Genomic DNA, 23,870 nt, shown 5'->3' on the forward strand with positions numbered 1-23,870 from the left:
GCTATGGCCTAATTTTAAAAATTGAGAATGCTTTCATGTATTAGATGGAAGTGTTAGCCGTCTCTCCAAGTGGAGTGCAATTGTAATCCTTGCACTTGGAGCTGAGGAAGAACTAGGGGTTAGCTTTTCCTGTGTGTGCTTGCTTCGTGTGTTGTGGTCTTTTCATTTGGAACATTTTTAGCCTCCCTGTCTCACCATAGGTAACTGCCCTTCAGATACCATTGAGACTTGCTCTAGTTTTCCTCTTGTAGACCAGTACCTGAGTATTTGTCCTTCGTTGAGCTCACAGATTCTCATCTGTTCATTTTATGCCTTCCTCATTCAAGTTCAAGATGAGAGCAACGATAGTACTAAGCTGTGCAAGGCTTCCAGTTTATAATCTAAGATTCTTCCATGACTGAACTCAGTTTCCTCACCTTCATTGCTCTCCTTGTGCATCTATCTCAACTCCAGCCCAGCTTTCCAGTTCGGTTCACCTTCTCGTTCTGACTCCCAAGGTCATCTTTAATTCTGTCATCTTCCTAAATCCTATCCTTTCTGCTGCTGTCCTAGCATGATAAATCTGCTTAAATTTCTACTTTTTGTTTTGCCTACATGTATGGGCACCATGTGAGTACAGTACCTGAGCAAGCCAGAACAGGGCATCAGACACGCCCCTCCCCAAATGGCTGCCATGTAGGGGCTGGGGATTGAACCTGGGTCCTCTGGAAGAATAGCTAGTGCTCTTGACTGCTGAGCCATTTCCTCAGCCTTACTGCTTGTAATTTTTGCCTATGTATCCTACTACCAACATAACAGTGGCAAAAACATAGTTCTGAGCTTATTATTACCTACCTGGGTTAATGATCCTGGACAAATTGTCAGTTGTACCTGTTTTCTTGGGTAGCCTCATTTTGAGACAGCATTTAACGAGTGTGGTGCTGTTGTCCCATGCTTTCTTAGTGTGTATATTGTCTTCTTTACTCTCAGTCACATCTCTAGGGAAGATAGTTTCCCTCTGTCAGTGTCCTTCATAGTCGCAGAATTCCGGTGCTGCTGTTTCAGTGAGATTACTGTTATTAAGGACTGTCAAGCATGCAGAATGAAGAACCTTTATCTGACTTTTTTTAAACTGCTTCTTAAAGCACATTCATGTAAGATTTGTTGGTTTGTTTATATTACCAGCATTGATAGTCCTAGGAAAAGTTTAAAGCCAAAAACTTAACTAAGTATTTATAAAACTTAAGGGTAGAACTGAATTATAATTTAGGGCCTATAAATGTAATGTACTTTTTAAATCCCAGCTAAATCACTTTTTGTGAATTAATCTGAGTAGACAGTGTGACTTCTTTTTCTCTCCAAAATACTCTCTGTGTGCTATGGCATGCATGGAGAGGTCAGGAAAACTTTCAGTATTCAATGTTTTCATTCCACTTTGGCTTCCACGGAAAAAATCTGGGTCTTCAGACTTAGGTGGCAGGCATGAGTGCTGTTGTCCCAGTGAGCCAAGCCTCTGGCCTGACGTGAATTCTGTCTCTGACTTTGGTCAGTTTGTGTACGTAGCTCTGAACTTTCTCCTTTACCTCATTGCAGACTAGGTATAACAATGGTACTTGCCTCGTGGAATTGTAAGGCCCTAATGAAAACTTCACAAAGCATAGCACAGGCCTGCACAGTCAAGTGCCCAGGAGACGTTGGACAGAACCAGCTTTCCTCAGACATATCAGTCTGATTTTATCCTGTCTTCTAAGCATGGTTTACTCCTTCAACATGTAAGGAAGCTTTTGAGATTAAAAGATGTGAGACTGAAGTTACCATTCTTGATCTAGTTTTTAATGTCTATTTATGGAGTTTGCCTATTCTGGCATTTTTATGGTTTGAGTGTGAAATATACTCTGTAGGCTTATTAATTTGGTCCCCAGATGCTGTTTCTCTTTTGTCAACTTGTAGGACCTGTGGGACCAGAGGGTGTTGAGATTCATTCTGGCCCTCCTCCCTGCCCTCTCTCCTGCCACTTAGATCCACATAGATGGGAACATGCTTGTGGGGAGTGGAGGAAGCCCTGAGTGAATCCTTATTGTTGACATGGACACAGCCATGTCAAGGATCCCAGTGCCTCAGTCTCACAGAAATGGCAAAGTCCTCTTCCCTAAGTGAGCTCAGAGGGATGGCAAGGCCTGCCTCTAGCTCAGGTACATGTTTTCATAAATGCTTGGGCAGTGTGTGGAGAAAAAATAAACTAGCACACAGCTTCTTCCCAGATGACTGCAACCTGATGCTGCTCCCCTAGAGACTGCCCGCCTCTACATAATAAACGCCCTCCGTCAGAGAGCATAGTGCTCAACTATTCTGTTTGTTTCTTCAGTATTTGTCTTCTTCATTCCCATGGTGCTGTAGTCATGTTCCCAGAACCAAAGTCATGACATATTACATGCTCCCTCTACCACACCTAGTATGACTTCTCCATGGTGGACTGCTAAGCCATAAGCCAGAATAAATCTTTCCTCCCTTAGTTTAGCTGGGTCTTTTACCACAGCAATGAGTAATCCAGAGAGTTAACTAACTTTCACCTTTGACTCATTTAATGCGCTTTCTCAGCAGGAGCCAAGTAACATCACAAAAACTATATTAGAAATAGACTATACTTGTCTTCTTTTATTTTAGATGATATTTATTGGGACTTAGGGATGCAGCTCAGCAGTAGAGCTCTCATGGAAGGTCCTGGAGTTTGAATTCTAGTACCGTTAGGAGACATGGTCTTGTTATGTAGACTAGGCTGGCCTCAAATTCATAGAGCTCCTTGAGTGCTGGAGGGACTGAAGCTGTGCACCGCCAACCTAGCTTCCATTTTCATTCTGCTTAGGATTGTGTCCTGCTTGGACATACTGGAACCTGAGGTGGAGGGTGCAAGCAGTAAGAAGGATCCTTGATACTGAGCAGTGATTAACATTTATCAGTTTTCATAATAATGAACTGTTCAGTGTCACAAGGAATCAGTGTGGTTGCCTTTCATACAGCTTGCACTTAAGATAAATGATGCTCCTAATGCAGTCCAGACATTACAGTGAAGTCCCCAGATCTCACTGTAATGTCTAGTCACACTTGGAGAAAGGTCAGGTCTCTTCCTACACAAGTCTAACTAGTAGCACTGTCTACAGTTTCAGCTTTGATAGATACTTGTCCTGGACTTGCAATCTAAAGGGAAGGGCTTGTTTCCTCTCTGCTACTTCTGTAAAGAAAACATTGATGAAACATGCTAACCCTGTTCTCTCCATAGCTAGTGCATGTGGTATCCAGAATTCTAAGTAGGGTTCCCCCAGGGTCCGGGAGATGGTGCTCTGTTAGGCCCTTGCGCACTGTCTCCATAGACCTGCTTCCTGACAGAGACTTCATGATTCTTGCAGCCCAATAAGCTGTCATGCTGGCAACCTTCCTCAAGTTGTTCTCTCTTTGAAGCCAAGGCATTTGGTTTACCCACCTCTACCAATGTATCCTCAGATTATGTCTTTTACTACCATTAATCAAAGGTGAGGGTTAATTAAACCTTTTCTCTAACAGACAGCCAAATCATGTTCTCCTCCTGCTTTGCATCTTGACAAGTATTTTACTCTTCCTGGTTTATTCACAAGTAACTCACTGATTCCTTTTCTGTCCAGGCAGCATAATTCGTTGTATGAGGCGCCTGGAAGAACTGCTTCGACAGATGTGTCAAGCAGCAAAAGCCATTGGAAACACGGAGCTGGAGAACAAATTTGCTGAAGGTCAGAATCTAGTTTATAAGTCTTTTCTGATAATTTATGTAAGTTAGGCCTTTGGCATAACTTAAAGAACACTTTGAGATATCTTGGACTGTCTGTCAATGGAGGGTCATCTAAACTGAAAGGTTTATATAGGACACTTTTGGGAATTTTTTATGCACAGAGATTCCCACTTATACATATTTATTAAATACTATGTGTCCAACATTAAGAACTGTAAGAGTGAACATAAAAATGCAATTAATGGAGCTTATAATAGGAGGGAGATAAATGAGTCAACGGACATTAAGTCTGCCAGAATAAAGTAGAAAAAATAGCCTTGAGGTGTCCACAGAGATGACATTTAAGGCCTTTTATATATGCTCAAAATGTTTGAGCAACAGCACAAGGCTCTACTTGGAGCAGAGTGAGTACAAGTAAGGAATGGGGGAAATGAAATGGCCAAGTCTACAGCGTAGCTAGGAGCATGTAGGGAGAGCATGCAGGAAGGATGGCCAGACTGTAAACTGAGGGCGGAGAGTTGGGAAGCATGCTACTTCTAAATGGCTTTATCATAACATCTATGTATGTTGGCCAAGACAAGATAGGCCAGAAAGTCAGTCCATGCTAGTGATTTCTTACGTATTGTATCACCTTACATTGCATACTGAGTATTTAAACTGTTGACAGAGGCAGCCAATGTAAACAGTTTAAAAATATGTATACTTTTCCTGCTTTAGTATAAAAGTTCCCCATGTCTTCTGATATAAAGATAACTGCTTGATTGCGATCATCTACTTGGAACATCTTAAGTAGCCATACACACACACACAGCACACTCAATGCAGTTGCCAGTCAAAAAGGCAAAGACTGCCCCTGAGGTTCTTCAGATGGCTCTGAAGTCTCTTAAGCTAACAGCTTTTTTTTATATTCCGGGTTGTTTTCCTACCAGTTTAGTTAGGACTGAGCTGTAAAACCCTAGTACACGAGTTTTTTATGGTCTTGAAAGTTTCAGCATTGTTTTCTTTTCCCTTAGGAATCACCAAAATCAAGAGGGATATTGTATTCGCTGCCAGCCTGTACTTATAGATTCAACATTAATCACCACCTGTCTGATCACAGTTGACTACAAAAGCTTACACATGTTCATGTGGTTCTCCCATCTCAAGAGTTGGTTCAAGCATTTTATTGTATTTAAATCGGATCTCATTCTAAGAAGGCATGTAACATACACATTTGTACATAGCATCTTTCAATTAAAAAATGTACAGGTGGGGCAGTGTTCTTAGTGGAAGGCTTGATATTTTTAAGTCGGATTATTAGATAATCATTGTGTTAAATGTAACTATATACACAGGTAAAGTGGGTGTATCCAAGAGGTACAGCAGCAGTCTTGTAATGGCCTATACGCCAGAAAGTAATATGCATCCTCCTGCCTCTGCCTCCAGCGGTTTCCTTTAGAAAGCTGGCCAGTTCCCCACACCTTTCAAGGATGGCGATTGCTTGAGTATGTGGTGGCGGTGGTTTCATGTAGAGTCGTATGTGAGTCATCCTCTTTTCTTTCTTTGTAAGAATGTCTGTTCTTGAAGAAATCTGATACATACACAGCCTATATAGAAGAGGGCAGAATATTTAATGGTATATAATAATTTACATAAGTCTAAAAATCATATACAAAATTTCAGGAAGCAATTAAGAACATAAGATAAAACTGGCTAGGCTGGTAGGCTAGTGGTAGTGGTGTATGCCTTCAATACCAGCACTGGACAGCCAGGGCCACACAGTGAGCCACTGTCTCAAAAAAAAAAAAAAAAAAAAAAAAAAGGAGAAAAAAGTGGCTAAAAGAAAAATCTTTTGAAGAAAATTCTTCCAAATGTAGTTGCTTTTTAATAAATAGCTTCCTTTAACCAACACTTAAAAAAGCAACTCATTAAGTGAATTCATTTTCAATTCATACAAAAACTTTTTTAACTATGTTTTTGACAGTAAAAGCACTATGAAGTTTACAGCTTTCACAAAGAAGTAATTTTTACCCGTCTGACCTATCCTGCAAGATTTTATTAAAATTAGGAGTCATTACCAGGCGTGGTGGTAAAGGTGGCACAAGGCTTTAATTCCAGCACTCAGGAGGCAGGTGGATCTCTGTGAGTTCAAGACCAGTCTGGTCTACTACAGAGCAAGTTCCAGGACAGCCTGGGATACACAGAGAAACCCTGTCTCAAAAAACCAAAACAAACAAAAAACAGGATTCTTACTCAGAATTATTGAGCCACATTTTCTACCTTGTCAGGTTTCTCACTGCAGACTTTTCAAAATGTTTATTTTAGCAGTGTCAGCATGCAGGCTACTGTTCTGTATACTTACAACTAATATTGCAACCACAGCTCCTTGAATGAATCCGACCAACACGTCACTCCAGTGGTGTTTATAATCAGAAATTCGAGAAAGGCCCACATATATGGATAAAGCAACAAGACCAAACTGCAGTGTGGGGCGTAAGAGTCTTGCCCAGTCTCCCTTCATCCTGGCTTGAAGATAAAGCTAATAGAAAAGGGGGAAGGGGAGAACAGTTCATTTAACAAGCCAGCAGAAAACTTGAGTCTCACCACACCTCTGAAGAGATTTAGATCATCAGAATATTTACATAGGAAATAGAACTTTAGGCAAGCATTGTCTAAGTTACTACTTTAAAGTGTGTGTGCGCGTGCACACACACACAGCCACAAATATTGCCCCGGAACTTGTATTTAGAAGAATTTATTGCCTATTTAGCTATTCCATGCCCTTCAACGTGTGAAGCAGGGCTTCAATGTGACTCTAGACAGGATTGCAAGGTAGTTCTTCCTTTGAGTTTGAGTTAAAATTCTGGTAGTGTCTAGTGCTGTCATTTGTTCCTAGTCTTGGAATAGACTAGAATTCAGACAAGAGTTTGCCATTGCTCTAGGCAAGACTTCTCTTGTTTCCTGCTTAGCTCATCTAAGGGCTGTTTGCTTAGCTAACCTGTTTACCCAAGAGTTCTGCTATCCTCAAACAAGAGCAACTATGTTTTCTAATGGTCTTAGGGGACCCCCAAAGGAGTTGAGAACTGCTGCTCTAGTGAGTGCAAGCCAAGTAGCACCAGTGAGTAAATCCAGCCAAGTTTTAGCCTTAGTGACCAACCAGAATCCTCTAGAAATGCTGCATGGCCAATGGCCCTGCAGCTATGGTTTTGTGTCAGGTATGGGTTTGTATCCAAAAAAGCATTTCTGTGCCTATCAAGCCACTCTTCAGGTAAGATTCTAGAAAATCCTGGTGAACCTCCCTGCTTACTGTAAGACCAAGTGTCCATCAAGTTGGAGAAAAAGAGGGAGGGAGACAAGCTCTCTGCAGTTATTGTAAGAAATGCAGATTATACAGGCAACTTCTTATTCCTTAGAAGAGGCCTTGAACAACCAATAGTTACACCTAGAGAAGATGGTGGAAGAAGCTGCCCAATCCACCTACAGGCAAAAGTGCAGAGGCCTTCCAAATTCATGCTAACAGTATAACACTGGGCCTTTGGGCTTTTTAAACATTTGAGACATTTTGGGTATTTTCCTCTTGCTTGTATTACCAAAGATCATGCCCTCAGATTCTAACACCCAAAGAGGTGATCAGGCCTTTGGTCATGGAGGCAAAGCCTTCATAAATGGGACCAGTGCTCTTGGGTGGGACTCAAAAGCTCCAGGATCACTTGCATCCTGTAAGGCTACAGCAGAAGTCAGTAGTGTGCAGCCAAGAGGAGGGTCCTCACTGGAACCTGACTCTGTTTGTGAAAGCTCCCTGAGTATAGATTACAGCACCCCAACCAGGGCTACAGTCTAAAATTATATTTAGTTTTCACTAAATGATATAGTAATCTCCATTAGATAAAATCATCTCACCTGGAAATAAACTGGCAAGCAAAACATTCTGCAGCTTGTTTTGCCCAATGGCTGACCTTATTAATATTGTTACTGTCTCGCAGGTCTCCCCACTCGCCACTGTAAACTGCAGCCAAGAGGGTCAGTTATTTGGGCCTAAGGATGTGTAGCTTAGTGGTACCTGACTAATATGTGTATGTAGTGGGGACTAGGTCTGACACCATAAAACAGGGAGAGCTGTTTTTTAGAATGGAAAAAATAGATTTTAAAGTTTAAATATCTGTTTTACCTTTTACCCAAATCCCCAAGCCCTGAACAACACTATCAACACAAATACTTGCCCAACAAGCTAAATTGTTTCACCTACATTTGAGAATGAGTCTGGTCAAGAGAAAAGTATAAAACAGGCATAATTAGTTCAGGCTTCTCTGCCATTCGTGGAGCTCCGTCTTTGAGCCATGAATTTATCACCTTCTCCTCCATAGTCTGAAAACATCTTTAAGAAGCACAATGCTAAGTGGTACAGGGTCAGTGCTCAATGACTAGAGATTTCAAGGCAGGAGCTATGTGAGGGAATATAGGTTATAACAGGCAGCCATCTATACTAGGAGAAATGTAAATAAACCTCCATAAGATGGATCCATGAAAAGCCTGATACATTCCTCATTGTCCTCTCTCATGGCTACTGTGACAATCACACAAATGTGTGATTTTTTTTTTTTTGGCAGCCAACCAGATTCAAGGGGAGTCACAGTAAGTGCAAAGCAGACCTGCCTGGGGCCCCTCCAGCTCTGGTACTGGTGCTGCCTCCCTGGTACTGAGCTCAGATCTGGGCTGCCTGCCAGGGCACAATAGTCAAAGGACGGGCTTTAGGAAAAATTTTTAACTAGAAGTTAATTTGTAATTGTCAGGAATCTTCAGACTTTAAATGACTGTATCTCCACCCAAACCTGAGACTGACCTATAATGCCAAGATGCCCAGAGAAACAACATGAGTCATCACCTCAGGAATGTGAGAGAGGGGAGGTTGTGTTGTATATAAATAGGAAAGCTAGGAGACACTGTTTGTTCAGGGCAGAAGTCAAAGCTAAGCCTACATGCCAATCAAGTAAATGTTTCTACTGTGTCAAGTCAGTGAAACCATAAGTGATTGTGTTTCTCCAGAAATGCTTTGATTTATGACACACCTATCTACCTGTTTTCTCTTTGTGTGTGTGTGTGTGTTTACATGTTAAGTGCACACATGTGAGTTTAAGAATTTGGGTACATGTATGTGCCATATTGAGGCCAGAAGTCTATGTTGGGTGTCTTCCTCTATTTCTTCCCACTTGTGTTTTGTGTATGTGTGTTTTGTGTATGTGTGTTTTGCCTGCATCCATATCTGCATGCTCGGTGCCCCTGGAGGTCTGAATGGGTCTCCTGGGACTGGAATTTGAGCCACCATGTAGGTGCTGGGAATTAAACCCTGGTCCTCTGGAAGAACAGTCGATAACTGCTAGCCATCTTTGAGCCTCAGTGTTTGAGTCAGGGTTCTCACTGAACCTGGAGCTCACAAATTCACTAGACTGCTGGCCAGTCAGTCATCTTCAGAGATTCTCTTTCCTCTCTGCCTCCCCAGCACTACCATTACAGACGCATGTCAGCACACCCAGCTGGAACTAAGGTCGTCATCCTTGCAGGCAGGCACTTCACTAACTTCCCCAGACTCCTGTCAAATGCTTACATCTAAACGGTTCACAATGGCTCAGGTACCACATTATAGTTGTGAAGAGATCCTCAAGTTATCCTACAGGACAAGCTTAGCCTCCTTCCACTAAGTCCCTCTTTAGGATAATTCCATCTGTGTGACTTCCAAGGTTTCAGGTAATAGTGCCCTTGATTGTCAAGAGATCGCAAAGCTCACAGACCGCAGCCCTTCCAAGGCCTCTTCCTTCTAGAGGAGCAGTCATTCCACACCTTCCCTACATGGAAATTACAAGAAAGAGTTGTTTTCCTAAAGTGTAAAATACAAGTCATTGATAGCAACTGAAGCAGAATCGTAGGTCTCTTTCAAGGACAGAGACACCAACACTCAGGTCTGGCTGAACACTTCCAAAGCTCGTCATGGCAGCCTACAGCCTTGTGCTCTGGACAAAGTCCTACAGGTGGGTAGACCAGGCTCTGGCCAGCCCAGCCTTCCTCAGAATCCTAGTTAGAAAACAAAACCTATTTAGTTCCTTTGGAACAAGTGCTATTTTTTTCCTAATAAATAGAGGATGTCAGTGCTGTGTGCTGTCTCTACCCTGAAATGAGTCACCCTCATGGCATAGCTACAGAAAGATTTGAGTCTCTTCAAAGTTCCTGAGTTGTAAGAGAAAGCTAGCTTCAGGTTGTGGACTTGAATGTTATAACATTTGCATTTTTTTACAGTTTTTTCAAATAAAAAATTTAAAGTTGATTATAAATTCTGACACCAAATTAACTTTATGGATATACTCAACATTCACATCAGAGATTGCCTTACATAGCTAAAGCTGGCCCAGCACTCACAAGTGCTATATTATAGACCTTTGTGACTATCGCAGCCATATAATGGATTTTTTATCTTTAAATATTCATGCTATATTTAGTACATAGTCATATTAAGGGAAAAAAACAGGAATCTGCAAACTTGCATTCATTACAACTATATAAAAATTAACTTAGGAAGAAAACTGACACAGGACCATCAAGATGGCTCAGCAGGTAAAGACACTTGCCACCAAGACTGACCTGAGCTCAATCCCAGTGACCCACATGGGGAAAGAACACTTCAGCTGTCCTCTGGCCTCCACAGCACACACATAAACACTAATTAAACACAATACAAGCTTTAAAAAAAAATTTCTAGTTTATCTGTGGGGGTAAAGATTTCCCTCCAAATGCTGGAAAAGCAACAGAGTGCCATAAGTACAAAAAAAATGTTATATAAAAACTGAGTTTGAGGCCAACCTGATCTACAGAACTAGTTCTTGGAGAGCCCAGACTATACAAACCATGTCTCAAAAAACCAAAAATATATAGTGGGGCAGTGGTGGTGCACACATTTTATATAGTGTAATCAATACACACACACACACACACACTGCAAAGATTTCTAGAATGTGTACTAACTCCCTGTCTTATGTACTCATCATCTCTGGTTTAGTGAGCTGTGTGCATGTTCATCTTTTCTAACTCCTCCGTGCCAACTTGGAATATGGCAAGTGTGCAAGTATGCAAAGTCTCTGGGAAACACTTCAGAAACTGGAAAGATGACATGCCTGCTCCAACAGTGGCCACACTGCCTTCACTTACATTCATCAGACTTCTCATAGGACAGTGTAGCAGGAAAATCATGAAGCTGCTGGGCGTCCAGCCCAGTGCCCTGCCCAAACAGTACAGAAGCTTTGTACCCTGAAAGTGTCAGCATACGGCAGGAGCAGGCTTCCTGCATGTGTACTCTTGCTACATGCCACATGGGAAGGAAAACACCTGTGTGCAGCAGCTGCCCCCACCTGAAGCACTTACCGCTGTGAACAGCATGCAGTACATGGAGAAGGAAGAGTGGCCGGAGTAGAAGGACAGCCTGGGAGAAAAGAAGAGAGACGTCAATTTTATTTCCTGGAACAGGCTTCCCTCCCTTTGTTCTCTGTTCTGTTTGGTGCTTGTGCCTGCTTAGCCACTCCCCAGTCCTAGACTGTTCTTAATTGGCAGCCTCCTTGGCTCCGGAGGTCGCAAGTGGAAAAAGATGGGAAAGGAAATAATCACTGGCAACTAAAAACCTCACTAAATGGAACAACGCCATCCTTGTGAGTTTGGAGACCCGGTGTTAAATATTAAAAGCTGTGGGGGCTGGAGAGATGGCTCAGCAGTTAAGAGCACTTGCTGCTCTCTCAGATGACCCAGGTTCGATTCCCAGCACCCAGATGAAATCTCAACTGTCTGTAAATCCAGTTCCAAGTGATCTGACACCCTCCTCTGGCGTCTGCACCAGGTACAAGCTGGTGCACATACATACATGTAGGTAAAACACTGAAACTCAGAAAATAAAAAATACGTTTAAAAAAAATTACAAACCACCCCAAATATAGATTTGAAGCAAACTCAATGAAAATTCTAGCAAACGAGACACGAAGACCTACCATGGACAAGGAAAGCTTTAAAATGAAGAATAAAGGGACCTTGTTTTAAGACCTACTATAAGGCTGCAGTATAACACTGGCAGAGAGAGGATGGATGGAACATGGATAAATGGAACAGACAGCACTCAGCAACAGACCCACATTTCAACAAAAGTCCTAGTAAAATTGAAAATAGTGATTTAGCTATCACTATTTTGGGCAGTGGTGTTGTACACCTTTAATTCCAGCACTTGCGAAGCAAAGACAGGCAGATCTCTGAGTTTGAGGCCAGTTTGGTCTACAGAGTGAGTTTCAGGACAGCTATACAGAGAAGTCCTATGTCAACCTGCTCCCCTCGAAGATGGACTTGTCAGTAATTCTGGAAACTGCATAGTCTGTTGGAAAAAATTGGAAAATATTTTCCTTATACACAAAAATAAATTCAAATGCTGGACCTCCTGTAAGAGCTAAGCTTAAAAACATGGATTTATAAAGCACAGGAGGGTATAGATCATTAGGATCCCCAAACCACAAACTAGGAAATCAGATGTAACACAGGGTTTCATGGAAACTTCAGGGAGATGGCTCACACCGAACAGTGCTTGCCGCTGGACCGTGAGGACCTGAGCCCTGTAACCCAGAGGCTCACAGGGACTCGCTACAAGTCAGGCTCATGGAATCAGCGCAGCACACTCCAGAGACGCTGGCTCAAACATAAGGTGAGGCATAACTGACAGACACACAACGCCGACCTCTGAGCTCCCCGTGCGTACACACAAATAAGCTCTTAAAAGTTGATGCTTCTATACTTCAAGGAATATCAGGAAAAACGAAAACAAGATTTGGAGAAAAAAATGTCAAAACATGAAAGTGTCTCCAAAATGACATTTATTAGCACAAGTGACTCACAATGCAGGAGAGCAAGGGACCCACTTTTTTTTGTTGTTTTTTTAAAAACAAGAACAAGAGCTGAGTAGAGATTTCCCAGATGACAGGCTGAAAGGACAATAGCCACAGAAAGTTACCCAGCAACTTAGGGACAAAATGCAAACGAAAACCACTGAGATACAGAAAACCTGTAGGATGGCCCAAACAAGAAAGACCAATAAATGACAACCAGGACTCTCACACATTCCTGGGAAGAATGCAAAATGCTACGCCCACTGTGACCCTTGGTGGCTGGCCTCCTGGGGCTGTAACAGTGCACACTCCCGAGTATTCATTCAAGTAAAACAACAGGCATAGTACATGCAGACATTGTTTATAGCATTTTATTTATTTCATTTTTTGAGACAGGGTCTCACTGTGTAGTCCTGGCTGGCTTGGCCTGGCATCCACTATGTAAACCAGGCTGGCCTCAACTCAGAGATCTACCTGCTTCTACTTCCCAAGAGCTGGGATTAAAGGTGTGCGCCACTATGCCCAGCTGAAGCTTTATTTTTCATAACCCCAAATTGAAACAACCTAAATGTCAGTCAACCTTTAGTTGACTGGATCAGCAATCTGTAATAACCTCCCAGAAGAACATGGACAAATCATGAAAACATGTTAAAAAGAGAAGGCAGATATATCGGGGTCCTCATCGAGTGATCTCACATGTGACATCCTAGAAAATATGAAACTGTAAGGACAGAAAGTTGACCCAAGGGCTGCCATGAGTTCAGGTGAAAACCTAATGCGATGGAACTCTTCAAAACCTTGATTTAGGGTGGACAGATCTCATGTGTAGGGATTACAGACAGTAAAGCTATTTAAAGGGCTGCTCAGTTAGTGCATACAGACTCTAAGTTACAACTCTGTTTCACTTCACCACAATGTGAAAGTAACACTCATTGAGTAAAACTACTTTTCTGATCTTTCCAATCTACAATACGGAGTACAGATCTCCTAGTGGTTAGCCACAGCTACCAGCCAGCCACATGACCAAGAAGGAAAGCCAACTCTACTGAATCTAAATCTACGTCACTGTGTGACATGTTTAGGCTGGGTGCGTGTACTGAGTACACACTACGACATTTTCATCGTGCAGTGACTCTTCAAGACTAAGTGAAGAAAGTTTGGCCTCTGAGCCATCTCTCCAGCCCCTGAACCAGTATCTTAAGAAAAAGTTACTGACCCATTCCTTTGGAGTTCACGATTTCACTCCTCTGCTCGCCCTAGCTTCTCTTATCAAAGTGGCAGTCAGCTCCTCTTCCAAGTCATCAAAGCCTTGCAGCCAATGGATAATATCAAAGTAACACAAGTGTCAGAGACCACACACTTACCTGCCTTCTCTGACTTTTTCTGCATTCCCTCGACATATGTAGTTCTCAATATAACCATCACTGCAGTTGATTTTTGACCAGTCAGGGTCACAAACAGCCAAGAAGTGTGGACGCAGTCTGCCTATAGAATACTTGGCAATGTCAGTCAGGGACTGGCTAGCTGCAGCTCCAAACAAAAAGGCTCCGATGGCTTTGTAAATAGTGGCTATATAGTGATTGCCAACAAAGGAATTTGATTGCAAGGCGTTAAAGTGAATAGACAGACTTTCTCCAGCAATCATCTGTAAAAAAAAGGAATAGAGGATGATAAAACAACAAGCGGGCCCTTTAAACAAGCAAACAGAAAAGCAAGTGCTAAATTGCAAATGATGTTTGTTCTAATCCCCCTTTAAAAAGTCAGTTTAAGACGTCTGATTCTAAAGTAACCACAACCCCAGGCTGACTGTAGACACCACTGCCAAGGCCACGGCTGAGCCAAAAGTAGTGTGCAGTCTACATGAAGGAACAGCCCTGCTTCTTTTCCTGTATTCAAATAAACTGAGCTCCACAGCTACAGTGAGAGATCCCCATAGACAGCTGTGGCTCACTCAAATACAAACTCCCCAGTGAACATCTTCATATAACCATGTTTAAAATCTACCGGTCTACATTTTTTTTCTCAACATTCCTTTGAGTCAAAGACATCCATCATACTAAAAAGAGTAATTCAGTCCCATGGTCTCCAAGTTATGTCTTCTGGAAGACTCAGAGAAAACCAGACTCCTTGAAAAAGTCCTACCAAGAGACCAAACAAATACTTGGACTTCTCCTTCCCGGGGTGATTTCAGATGATTCCTCCCTTATTCATCACCACTTTATAAAATGGAGTTAAAGTCTTCCCATGAGCATCTGTGGACTGCTACAGTGTCAGTCTGGGTGGTGAGCACACCAGTGTAGCGAGCGTACGGCAGAACAACCTCACGGGTTCACCACCACTGCCCTGAGCAACCCAGATTCTGACTGCTTTGTTATAAACACTAGCAATTTGCTGCTTACATAAGACGAGAGGACACATTCTGGGGGCCTACTATCTACACAAACACTTAGGGAGCAGAAAGCGTGCTAACCTGTGGGTGGAAGGGAGGTGGAGAGCTGTGTAACCAAGCTTCCCTCGAGACACCTGCTTGCTTCTCTACCTCATCTTAAACTTACATAAGCAGTCTTACAGGGAAGGGTTGTCTGTGGAGCCAGCATTGCCATAGGTGAAATAAATAATGGCTGCCTCTTAGTGGAATCTCAAAAATCCGTTGCCAGTAATTCTTCCCTCATCTGACAGATCCTAGGATCCCTGAGTCAGAGTCTTGCCAATTAGACTATGAATTCTGTAAAGCTAGCTGGTTTCTTACCTTTTCAGCAGAAAGCTAAATTTGGCACAGGAGCCCAGTGTCAATAAACTTTAATGGAAGGTACTGTCCGGGGTGAAAGTCAAAACCCTTCAACACATTATACTTCACAAAAATAGTCTAGCTGTCAATGAATGCATAAAACCCTTCTTCTGAGACTCGCTCATAGGAGAAGGAAACTGGACTTCTGGGGTCATTGCACCTGCACTGCTGTGCTCAGGTCATCCTTACCAATGTTCAGTGGCCCTGATTTAAAGACTATTGTCTCTTTGAGTCATTAAGGGCTGCTAGTGTGAACGGATTTCTCTAGCACATTATGGAGTTGATCTTTGGTGGTGGGAAACACAAGTGTATTGATCAACCACAGTTTAGCAGTGAGGCCCTCCACACCCCAGCTGTCAGCTGTTTCCACAAGCTCAGTTATGTTCCAGACCAGGTGCACAGGTGGCTTCCTACTCACACTCAGGACCAGCTGCAGGCACTCCACCCCCTCCTGCCACTGACAGAAGCAAACCAGCTCTGGTGTTCAGAGCATCTCTCTGCAAGTAGCATGAGCTGACGCTTGTACTGGGGTGGCTCCCAGGCTCTAATGTTGACACATGCTTCGTCAGCAGGCACCGTTTCTTAAACTTACATGCTCTCCTCTTTACCAGAAACAGCCAGGAGAAGTTCTAAATCTAGCTTTCTGTATTTGATCTGCACAGGACAGTCATTCTTCAACTCATTTTGATACTTTGTCCTGACCTTTGCTCCATTATACCTTGTTCTTAATCTTTGGTCAAAGTCTACACCTAAGCCAACTGTGGCCTAATTAATCCTACAACTCAAAGTACTTCTCGTGTTTCACTTACTTAAGACAGTAAGGATACGATAATTATTAATACAGAAGAGGCTGTCTCAGGGAGGGAGGCAGAACCCTTATAAATTGCCGAGCCATCTCTGCGGGCCTATGCTCACAGCACTCTCTGACCAGCTCCTTGTGTCCCCACGAAAGACTCTGTCTACACAGCATCCTCAGTGTTCTCTTTCACTCAGGGCCTGCTAGCCCAAAGAAGTCTGGCATCACTGGTGCACTTCCTTATTTCCACCCCTCACAGACAGCTCTCCTTGCTTCTATTTCTTTATCTCCTCCTGATTCTTTCTCGAAAGCCAAAAATGAATTACTGGGTTGAGCAGATGTTTATCAACCTCACTTACTTCTCACTGACCATTTCCTCTGTACTGAAACCCTCCCTTGGCTCTTGGCTCTCTCCGACGTACCACCTAGAACGGTTAGAAACCATCTGCAAGCCATGCCAGAGGCTCGATGCAAAGTCTGAATCAATGACTTTATTTTAGTAAGGCACCCCCCCACCCACACACAATTTATTTTCTAATAAATGAAATTCAATTTATACAATTCTGATTAAGGAGTACTTGAAAAACTGAATTAAGTAAACCAGAATTATTTTAAATTAGTACATGAAGCTGCTGCCCCAAGCAGAGTTTGTTTCTGTTGATGCTAATTTGAATACTTTACTAAATGTAAAGATTACTTCAGGGAGACCGCTGAAAGGTTTTAGTTTTTATTTATGTGTATACTTGAGTCCCTTTGGTGTGCCACACACGTGTGTGTATGTGTCTCCGTGGGTGTGCCACACGTGTGTGTATGTGTCTCCGTGGGTGTGCCACACGTGTGTGTGTCTCCGTGGGTGTGCCACACGTGTGTATGTGTCTCCATGGGTGTGCCACACGTGTGTATATGTGTCTCCGTGGGTGTGCCACGCGTGTGTGTCTCCGTGGGTGTGCCACACGTGTGTGTATGTGTCTCCGTGTGTGTGTCAGGTTCTCTAAGATGAAGTTAGAGATGGTTGTAAGACACTCAACATGGGTGCTGGGAACTGAACTTGGATGCTCTGAAAAGCAGCAACCACTGAGCCATCTCTTCTTCCTGAAACACTTTGTTTTAAAGGTTCAAGTTAATAAAGTCTAATTTTCACTTTGGACGGTTGTGTTGGGCCCTGTAGGCACATCCACACCACACAGCCTGGGCACCTTTAAAGGGACAGAGCAGAACTGAAAGAGCAGGGCAACTAGCACTTTAAATGTCAATACAGGACTCTTGGCTGACTCAGCTGCTGTGCACTGTAAGACCCAAGACCCCCTCCCTGTTGTATGTGCACTTTTGTTCTATAAGATTTGATCGCATTAAGTAGTTTAAGCTGGGCTTGAACTTACACTCCTGCATCAGCTTCCTGAGTGCTGGGAGTATAGGCACACACCGCCATGCTCAGGCAAGACTCAAAGGCTTCCCGGCACTCGGGAAACTAAGACAGAAGGAGTGCAACAGTGCACGAATCCATGCCTACGCTGGGAAACCCTGTGTCTACACAGATGACTTCCTCCTACAAACCATCACAGGTTTGGTCACCTTTACTAGTAAAAACTTAGTGTAGAGATCTGGGCAGATGAAGGAGTCTCTGGTTTCTTTAACCTCTGTCATACTGTAAGACAGTTGTGTGAGTTGCAGTACAGTCATCTGTAACCTCTGTCATACTGTAAGACAGTCATGAGTTACAGTACAGCCCCTCCACCAGATACTGACAACAGTTTCATGGAAGTTGCTAGAACATGCCGGGCTCCAGGACAGCCACTGAAGACTAGGACTGACAAAGCAGCGTCCTTCCTCCCGGCATCTCAGTTTTACAAATAAACATGCATACAGCAGAAGGCTTTCTTTCACTAGTTGTCTACTACAAAGTATGAATTAATTAATTTTCATTACTAATCAGATTATGTGATGATTTTAATGCTGTTTCCAAATTAATTAAATGTTGACATTTACTTCGAAAGTTGACAAGGTACATACATGCTGTCGTCTTTTCTCTTGGGATCATAATTCTGCCTTTAACTGTGTTTACATAAGTATTGTTAAGTTTCTTTGTACAGAAATGTTTACTTAAGTAATACAATTTCTGAATGTAAAGGCCACAGAAACAGCCTATCACTGGACTCTACCTAGAGCCACTCCCTGGGCATCCCACTGAGACGCCGGGCAACAAAAGCTACCACATGGCTCCAACTGTCAGTGTTGCCTTTGGTGCCAGTAAGACTCCTTCCATGTTCACTGCTAATCACAGAACATTAACTTTTTCTCTCCGTTTATGGCAGTGTTTAAAACTCTTCTAAAAAATGAGGAGAATGAAATTTTAACCTAAGTTAGCAATTTCTCTCGTCTAGAACGCAGTACTAAAGAACAACATTCAGTTGCGGTCCCTAAGGCACTGTGTGAGAAACACGCTGCTATAGCATCAACAATCAGTCTGAAACAGAAGCAAATCAGAACCACGATACTCACAGTGACATAAAAATTAGCACAAACTCTACATATACTGAGTTAGGTTCCAACTACATATTTTTTACTCTTTTGACCTCATTTAAAATAGCTCCATACAATAAGCCTTCCACTGAAGTTAAACAAGTCCTGAGGGACATACATTTAATCATTAACAATCCATCACAAGAGTAACCGCGTGCTCAAAAGTTAGAAACTTGGAAAAGCAGGTTTAACTTACAACGATAATACTGAATGGAATGATTATTCCACCTAATAACGCATAGGGTATGGTGTCTTCTCTGTAAGGGTACTTGATGGACTCATCATTACAGAACACTCCTCGCTGGAAGGGGGTATGCCTTGAAGTAAGAATTGCAAAAGGCAATCCAGCTAGCAAAAGGGAATAAATAAAAATATCATTAAAAATTATCACAACTGATTCATGGCAACAACCATCCCAGAGACTTTAAAAATGCATTTGCTATGGAAGTAAGTAAGAGCACATGTAACAAGGAAATGCAGACTGCATGCAGCGGAAGTTAGGAGGGTGGCTCGCGATGGAGAGGGAGTGTGCTTCTCTACAGGAAACAACGCTTCCAAGTCCTCTGCCAGCCACTTTAACACAGGCATCTTCCAACCTTTGTTTCTGCCCAAATACAGCCAATTCTGGGGAAATCTCTTCTCGTGGTCTTATCTTTAATCAGCCAGGTTTCCAGCACTTTCTCAACCTCTATCTGTCACAGACTTTGTTTCGAAGAGGAAAACATTTTAACATTCCTTTTTCACTACAACACTACAACGCTTAGACAGGCCAAGGTCACAGCTAGATTAGGACAGTGTCAAAATTAACTATTCATTTGTTTCTATTATCCAGAGAATATTCAGAGCTGCCTTGGAATGGCCCCTGAAGTTGAACCGACTTTCTTAAGACAGACAATGGTGTCAAGCATAAAGCACCTAACACACGCCCGCTTTATGTTTGCTTTCTGCGAGGATTATGCCTCACACTCACCTCTTAAAATGTTTAAGTTCTTCATGTATTAAAATGGCCATTTACTAATTACAGCTTACAGCTTTTAAAGAGAGATTAATTCAGCAGAAACCGTCAAAGTCCTCTTCGAGACTGATCCAAGATGCAGGCTCTCCCTTAGGAGTCCCCTTCTCAGTGTCTCACCCGCTGAGCTAGCCTGTCCATGCAGATTCAAATGCTCCCTCTTCATGAGGCACCAAGCCCTGACGGTCACCCTAAGGCTGACAACCAAGCCTCTGCTGCTCTGTTTACATAGCGTCCACTCTGTCCAACCCACAAAGCAGGCAGATTCTGTCATTCTTTTCTGCTAGTTCTTCTACTTATCTGCCCACTTTCATTTAGATACTGAATAGCCAGAGTATATTACTTACGTACAATTTGCCAATGACAGCTGCCGACTCTTTAAAAACCCTTAAAATTCAACAAGATTCCCAAAGCCTTGCTTCTGATAGATCCTATTCTTTAAAAAAAAGTTATACTAGAGCTGACTTTGCTAGCCCACCCTCTCACTGAATCCAGGCTTGCCCAATTCACAACATTCTTGCAATCAGGGTAATGGGGTGAAATACCCAGGCCTTCAATACATGTGCTACGGCTGTAGCACAACAGGAGGGTTACACAGACTTCTACTCTTATCAGCTCATGAGTGCTAACTACACACACGGGGTGGAGGCTGCATGGCTGCCTGCCCTGCACAGCAGCTGAACACTGACCCTTCCACCAATTACAATACTCGACGGAACGGACATCCGTTTCACATTCACAAGGAACTATTATGTATATGGTTCATTTTATTTGTAAGAACTCTACAAAAAATACTGGAAACTTTTACTGCCTACACAGCACATTTCTGAATTGGTTGCATTTTTTTTCAATCAGCATTGTTTCTTTCTATAGTAAGATATTTAGTACAGAAATTAAATATACATCACTAGTATCCAAAACACTCTAGGTTTTCTGGTTTTAGTCTAAGGAAAATTTCATATTAATAGCCTTAAATATACTAAAAAATATTAATATGCATACCAATTAATACTATTTTTTTTCTCCTTTGGCCACAAAAATCAAGTTAAATTACTCTTAAATTTAGAGGAGAAAAAATTATTTTTCTTAAGATGGAGTGTAGTCTACTTTAAAATGAAGGAATGTGTAATTGGGTAAATATTCGATACACTGTATAAAAAATCTTCAATGCTGCCGGGGATGGTGACACAAGCCTTTGATCCCAGCACTCAGGAGGAAGAGGCAGATGGATGCCTTTGAGTTCCAGGAGCCAGGGCTGTTACAGAGAAACGATCTTGGACCCCTGCCCCACAAAAAAAAAAAAAGGAATCCTCAGTGCTATCAGGATTACAAAGCTTAGTACAGTACAGTACGGTACATAATTACCCCAGAGAAGAACAGAGAAAAAAACCAGGGCAGTGTTTACAGTGTGAGCCCCAATAGGAAGGGGGACAGGAAAAAACAAGAGAACGGTGATGCAAACAATTCCCTTAGTTACAAAGGAGAAAGAAAATGTGCAGGACAGATGTGACATGAGAAGCAATCACAAAGTAACAGTGACATTACATGGACACTGCGTGTCGGGAGGGGAAGGCTGTGATCGCCATTGTGCAGGAAGGAGCTTTAATGAGGATGGAAGAGCCAAACCCGACACGAAAGCAGGAATCCACCACAGGTCACGCTAGCCGGAATTTGAGTTCAGAAGGCGTAGGGAATACTTTTAAGTTGGTAATAACCACCCCTTATCACCATCACAGAAACCTGTGGAATATATAATAGCCTAATTCAGTTTCATTTCCACTAATTTAGCTCAGTACAGGCCAGCCACAGGTGTTCACGACCCACTTAAGACTCAAAAGGATGCTTCTAGAACCTCTCAGAAATACAAGACCGAGTCCATGTGAGCTGGCACACAGCACTGGCACACACGCAAAAAGGCTGAGGACAAAGCCCATTCACTGAGAGAAAGAAGGGACTAGCCTGACCCGCCCCAGGGCAGGATGGAAAAGGTAGCTTGGGTTCCCCAGTGCCAGAAGGTCTCAATGGTCCCACTATCGAGGCTGCTGAGTACCTTCTATCTGTTTCAACAAGCAAGTTTTACTTAGGCTAATGAGGAACAGTTTCTACCCCTTCCACGTCCTAATCGTCCAACAGGGACAGCACAAAGGCTGCTTTTAGGTTTCTGGCTAATCTCTACAGTACAGAAAATATTTCCAATTCAAATCCTTGTTTGCATTCCTAATTATTTCCTTAGAATATTTTATGTGAAATTAAAGGATATAAATGTTAACATTTCTGACCAATTACTTCCCCCAAATGTAACTGTGCAGTACTAATGTTCTCTACCATGCGGTACACAGTGTGGAAAAACTGAACATTTTAAGTAGACAGCTGACGCAGAACGAAAGGACTGTTGATGTTGTCAGTTCAAAGCAAACATCCTTTTACTTTTACAGAAAGATTACATCTCTTAAACAAATCTCTTTTCATAATTTTTAAATGACACATCTGCCAGTATTTTCCTTAATACTCTAGCTGGGAAATTAATTTTAACTTCTCTCCTTCTTCTTTTAAAGATTTGCACGTTTATCGTGTGTGTGTGTTTATCTATTTGTACACCGTGTGCATGTATGTGGCCATGAAGGCCAGAAGAGGATATCGGCTGCCCTGGATCTGGAAGTACAGGTGGTTATGAGCCACCCAATGTGGGTGCTGAGAACTCACCCTGGTCCTCTGCAAGAGCATCAAGTGCTCTTAACCAGAGTCATCTCCCTGGCTTTCCTCCCCTCTTTAATAACCTTAAGGTCCAACATGTACCAGAAAGCCCATCTACTATAAATCCACCACCACAATCATCCACGAGCCTGTGTGCATTCCGTCCATCCTCCCACACCAACCTAGAGCGACCACTGACCTGCTTCCGGCATCTCGTATAAATGGAATCATACAACGCTGGTACTTCCTATGTACTCCTATTGCTATAACGTCCTTGAGGCTAATTCATGTTGTGCCATGTGTTTTCCTTTTTTACGCTACACTACTCTACTGTACATACAGGGCACATCTGGTTTCTCCAGTCACCAGTGTCCAGTTTGGGGATCTTATGACTAACACTCATCCACTCTATGTGTGGATGTATTTTCATTTCTAACGAGCAGACATCTACAAGGAATTGCTGGGTCATGTGGTAAGTTTATGTTTAACTTTTTAAGAAGCTGCCAAACTCTTTTTTAAAGAGGCTGTAGCATTTTCATCCCCACATCCTGATTTTTAATATGTCCAATGGTTAGTCACAATGGATACATTTGAAGCTCAAGTCCTCTGAATAGGAACTTGAGATCATCCTTGAAATAGTACGGCTTTCTGCTTCCAATAATGAAAATCTTCAACGGTTCAAATGGATGTGTAATTAGCAGCTCCTAACTTGCACAAACTGCACACCACAAAAACATTTCCCCATCCTCCACCTGAGATAGTAAAAGACTGCTAAAAACACCAGCTTCTTTGACTCTTATACATATAGCTCAGGATCTGGGAGCCGTGAGAGAAGTACTTGCTGTGGTAGAATATTATTTTAAGATCTGTAACATTTGCTTGTGTTGCATTCCTTACGCCACATTTGTTTAACTCTGTGAAGCTGTACGGCTTTACCTATCTAAAACACCTAATGGTCCAATAAAGAGCTGAAGGCCAATAGCGAGGCAGGAGGAAGGACAGGCGGGGCTGGCAGCAGAGAGAATAAATAGGAGGAGAAAAAGAGAAAGCAAGACAGATCAAAAAGTGAGAAAAGATGGGGCCAGCCTCGGAGTAAGACTGAAAGTAAGATTAGAGAAGAAAGAAAAGGAAAAATCCCAGAGGCAAAGGGTAGATGGGATAATTTAAATTAAGAAAAGCTGGCTAGAAACAAGCCAAGCTAAAGCTGGGAATCATAAGAAAAAATAAGACGCCGTGTATTTGTTTTGGAACTGGGTGGTGGCCCCTAAAGAGCCTAAAGAGTAAAACAACAAAAACCTCGAAACTGTTTTAGAACTTGAGCAAAGCCTAAAAACTGTTGTCTCTTACATGAAAAAGACTCTGGTCAGCCTGCTCTACAGAGCGAGTCCCAGGACAGCCAGAGTTACACAGGGAAACCCTTTCTCAAAAACCAAAACAAAACA

At 42.5% G+C, this 23,870-nt stretch overlaps 2 protein-coding genes across 3 annotated transcripts in view; one reads left to right on the plus strand and one right to left on the minus strand.

The window, feature by feature from the left end:
• The window catches only part of Mtrex (Mtr4 exosome RNA helicase), a 66,724-nt gene extending 61,720 nt beyond the window's left edge, over positions 1-5,004 (plus strand). The window contains exons 26-27 of the mRNA XM_057789538.1: positions 3,636-3,740; positions 4,753-5,004. Of these exons, the coding sequence (XP_057645521.1) occupies positions 3,636-3,740; positions 4,753-4,805 (158 nt within the window). The 3' untranslated portion in view covers positions 4,806-5,004. The remainder of the gene's footprint in view (positions 1-3,635; positions 3,741-4,752) is intronic.
• Positions 4,890-23,870, minus strand: part of Plpp1 (phospholipid phosphatase 1) — a 57,451-nt gene continuing 38,470 nt past the window's right edge. The window contains exons 2-6 of one of the 2 annotated variants that reach the window (XM_057789540.1): positions 18,919-19,070; positions 13,983-14,263; positions 11,126-11,183; positions 6,081-6,257; positions 4,893-5,325 (exon numbers count right to left, since the gene is read on the minus strand). In XM_057789540.1, coding sequence (XP_057645523.1) covers positions 5,203-5,325; positions 6,081-6,257; positions 11,126-11,183; positions 13,983-14,263; positions 18,919-19,070 — 791 coding nt within the window. In that variant the 3' untranslated portion in view covers positions 4,893-5,202. Of the gene's footprint in view, positions 5,326-6,080; positions 6,258-11,125; positions 11,184-13,982; positions 14,264-18,918; positions 19,071-23,870 lie in introns of both variants that reach the window. The other variant, XM_057789539.1, reaches the window with a different exon arrangement.

The sequence above is a fragment of the Chionomys nivalis genome, chromosome 15 (genome assembly GCF_950005125.1).
Source record: "Chionomys nivalis chromosome 15, mChiNiv1.1, whole genome shotgun sequence".
NCBI lineage: Eukaryota > Metazoa > Chordata > Mammalia > Rodentia > Cricetidae > Chionomys > Chionomys nivalis.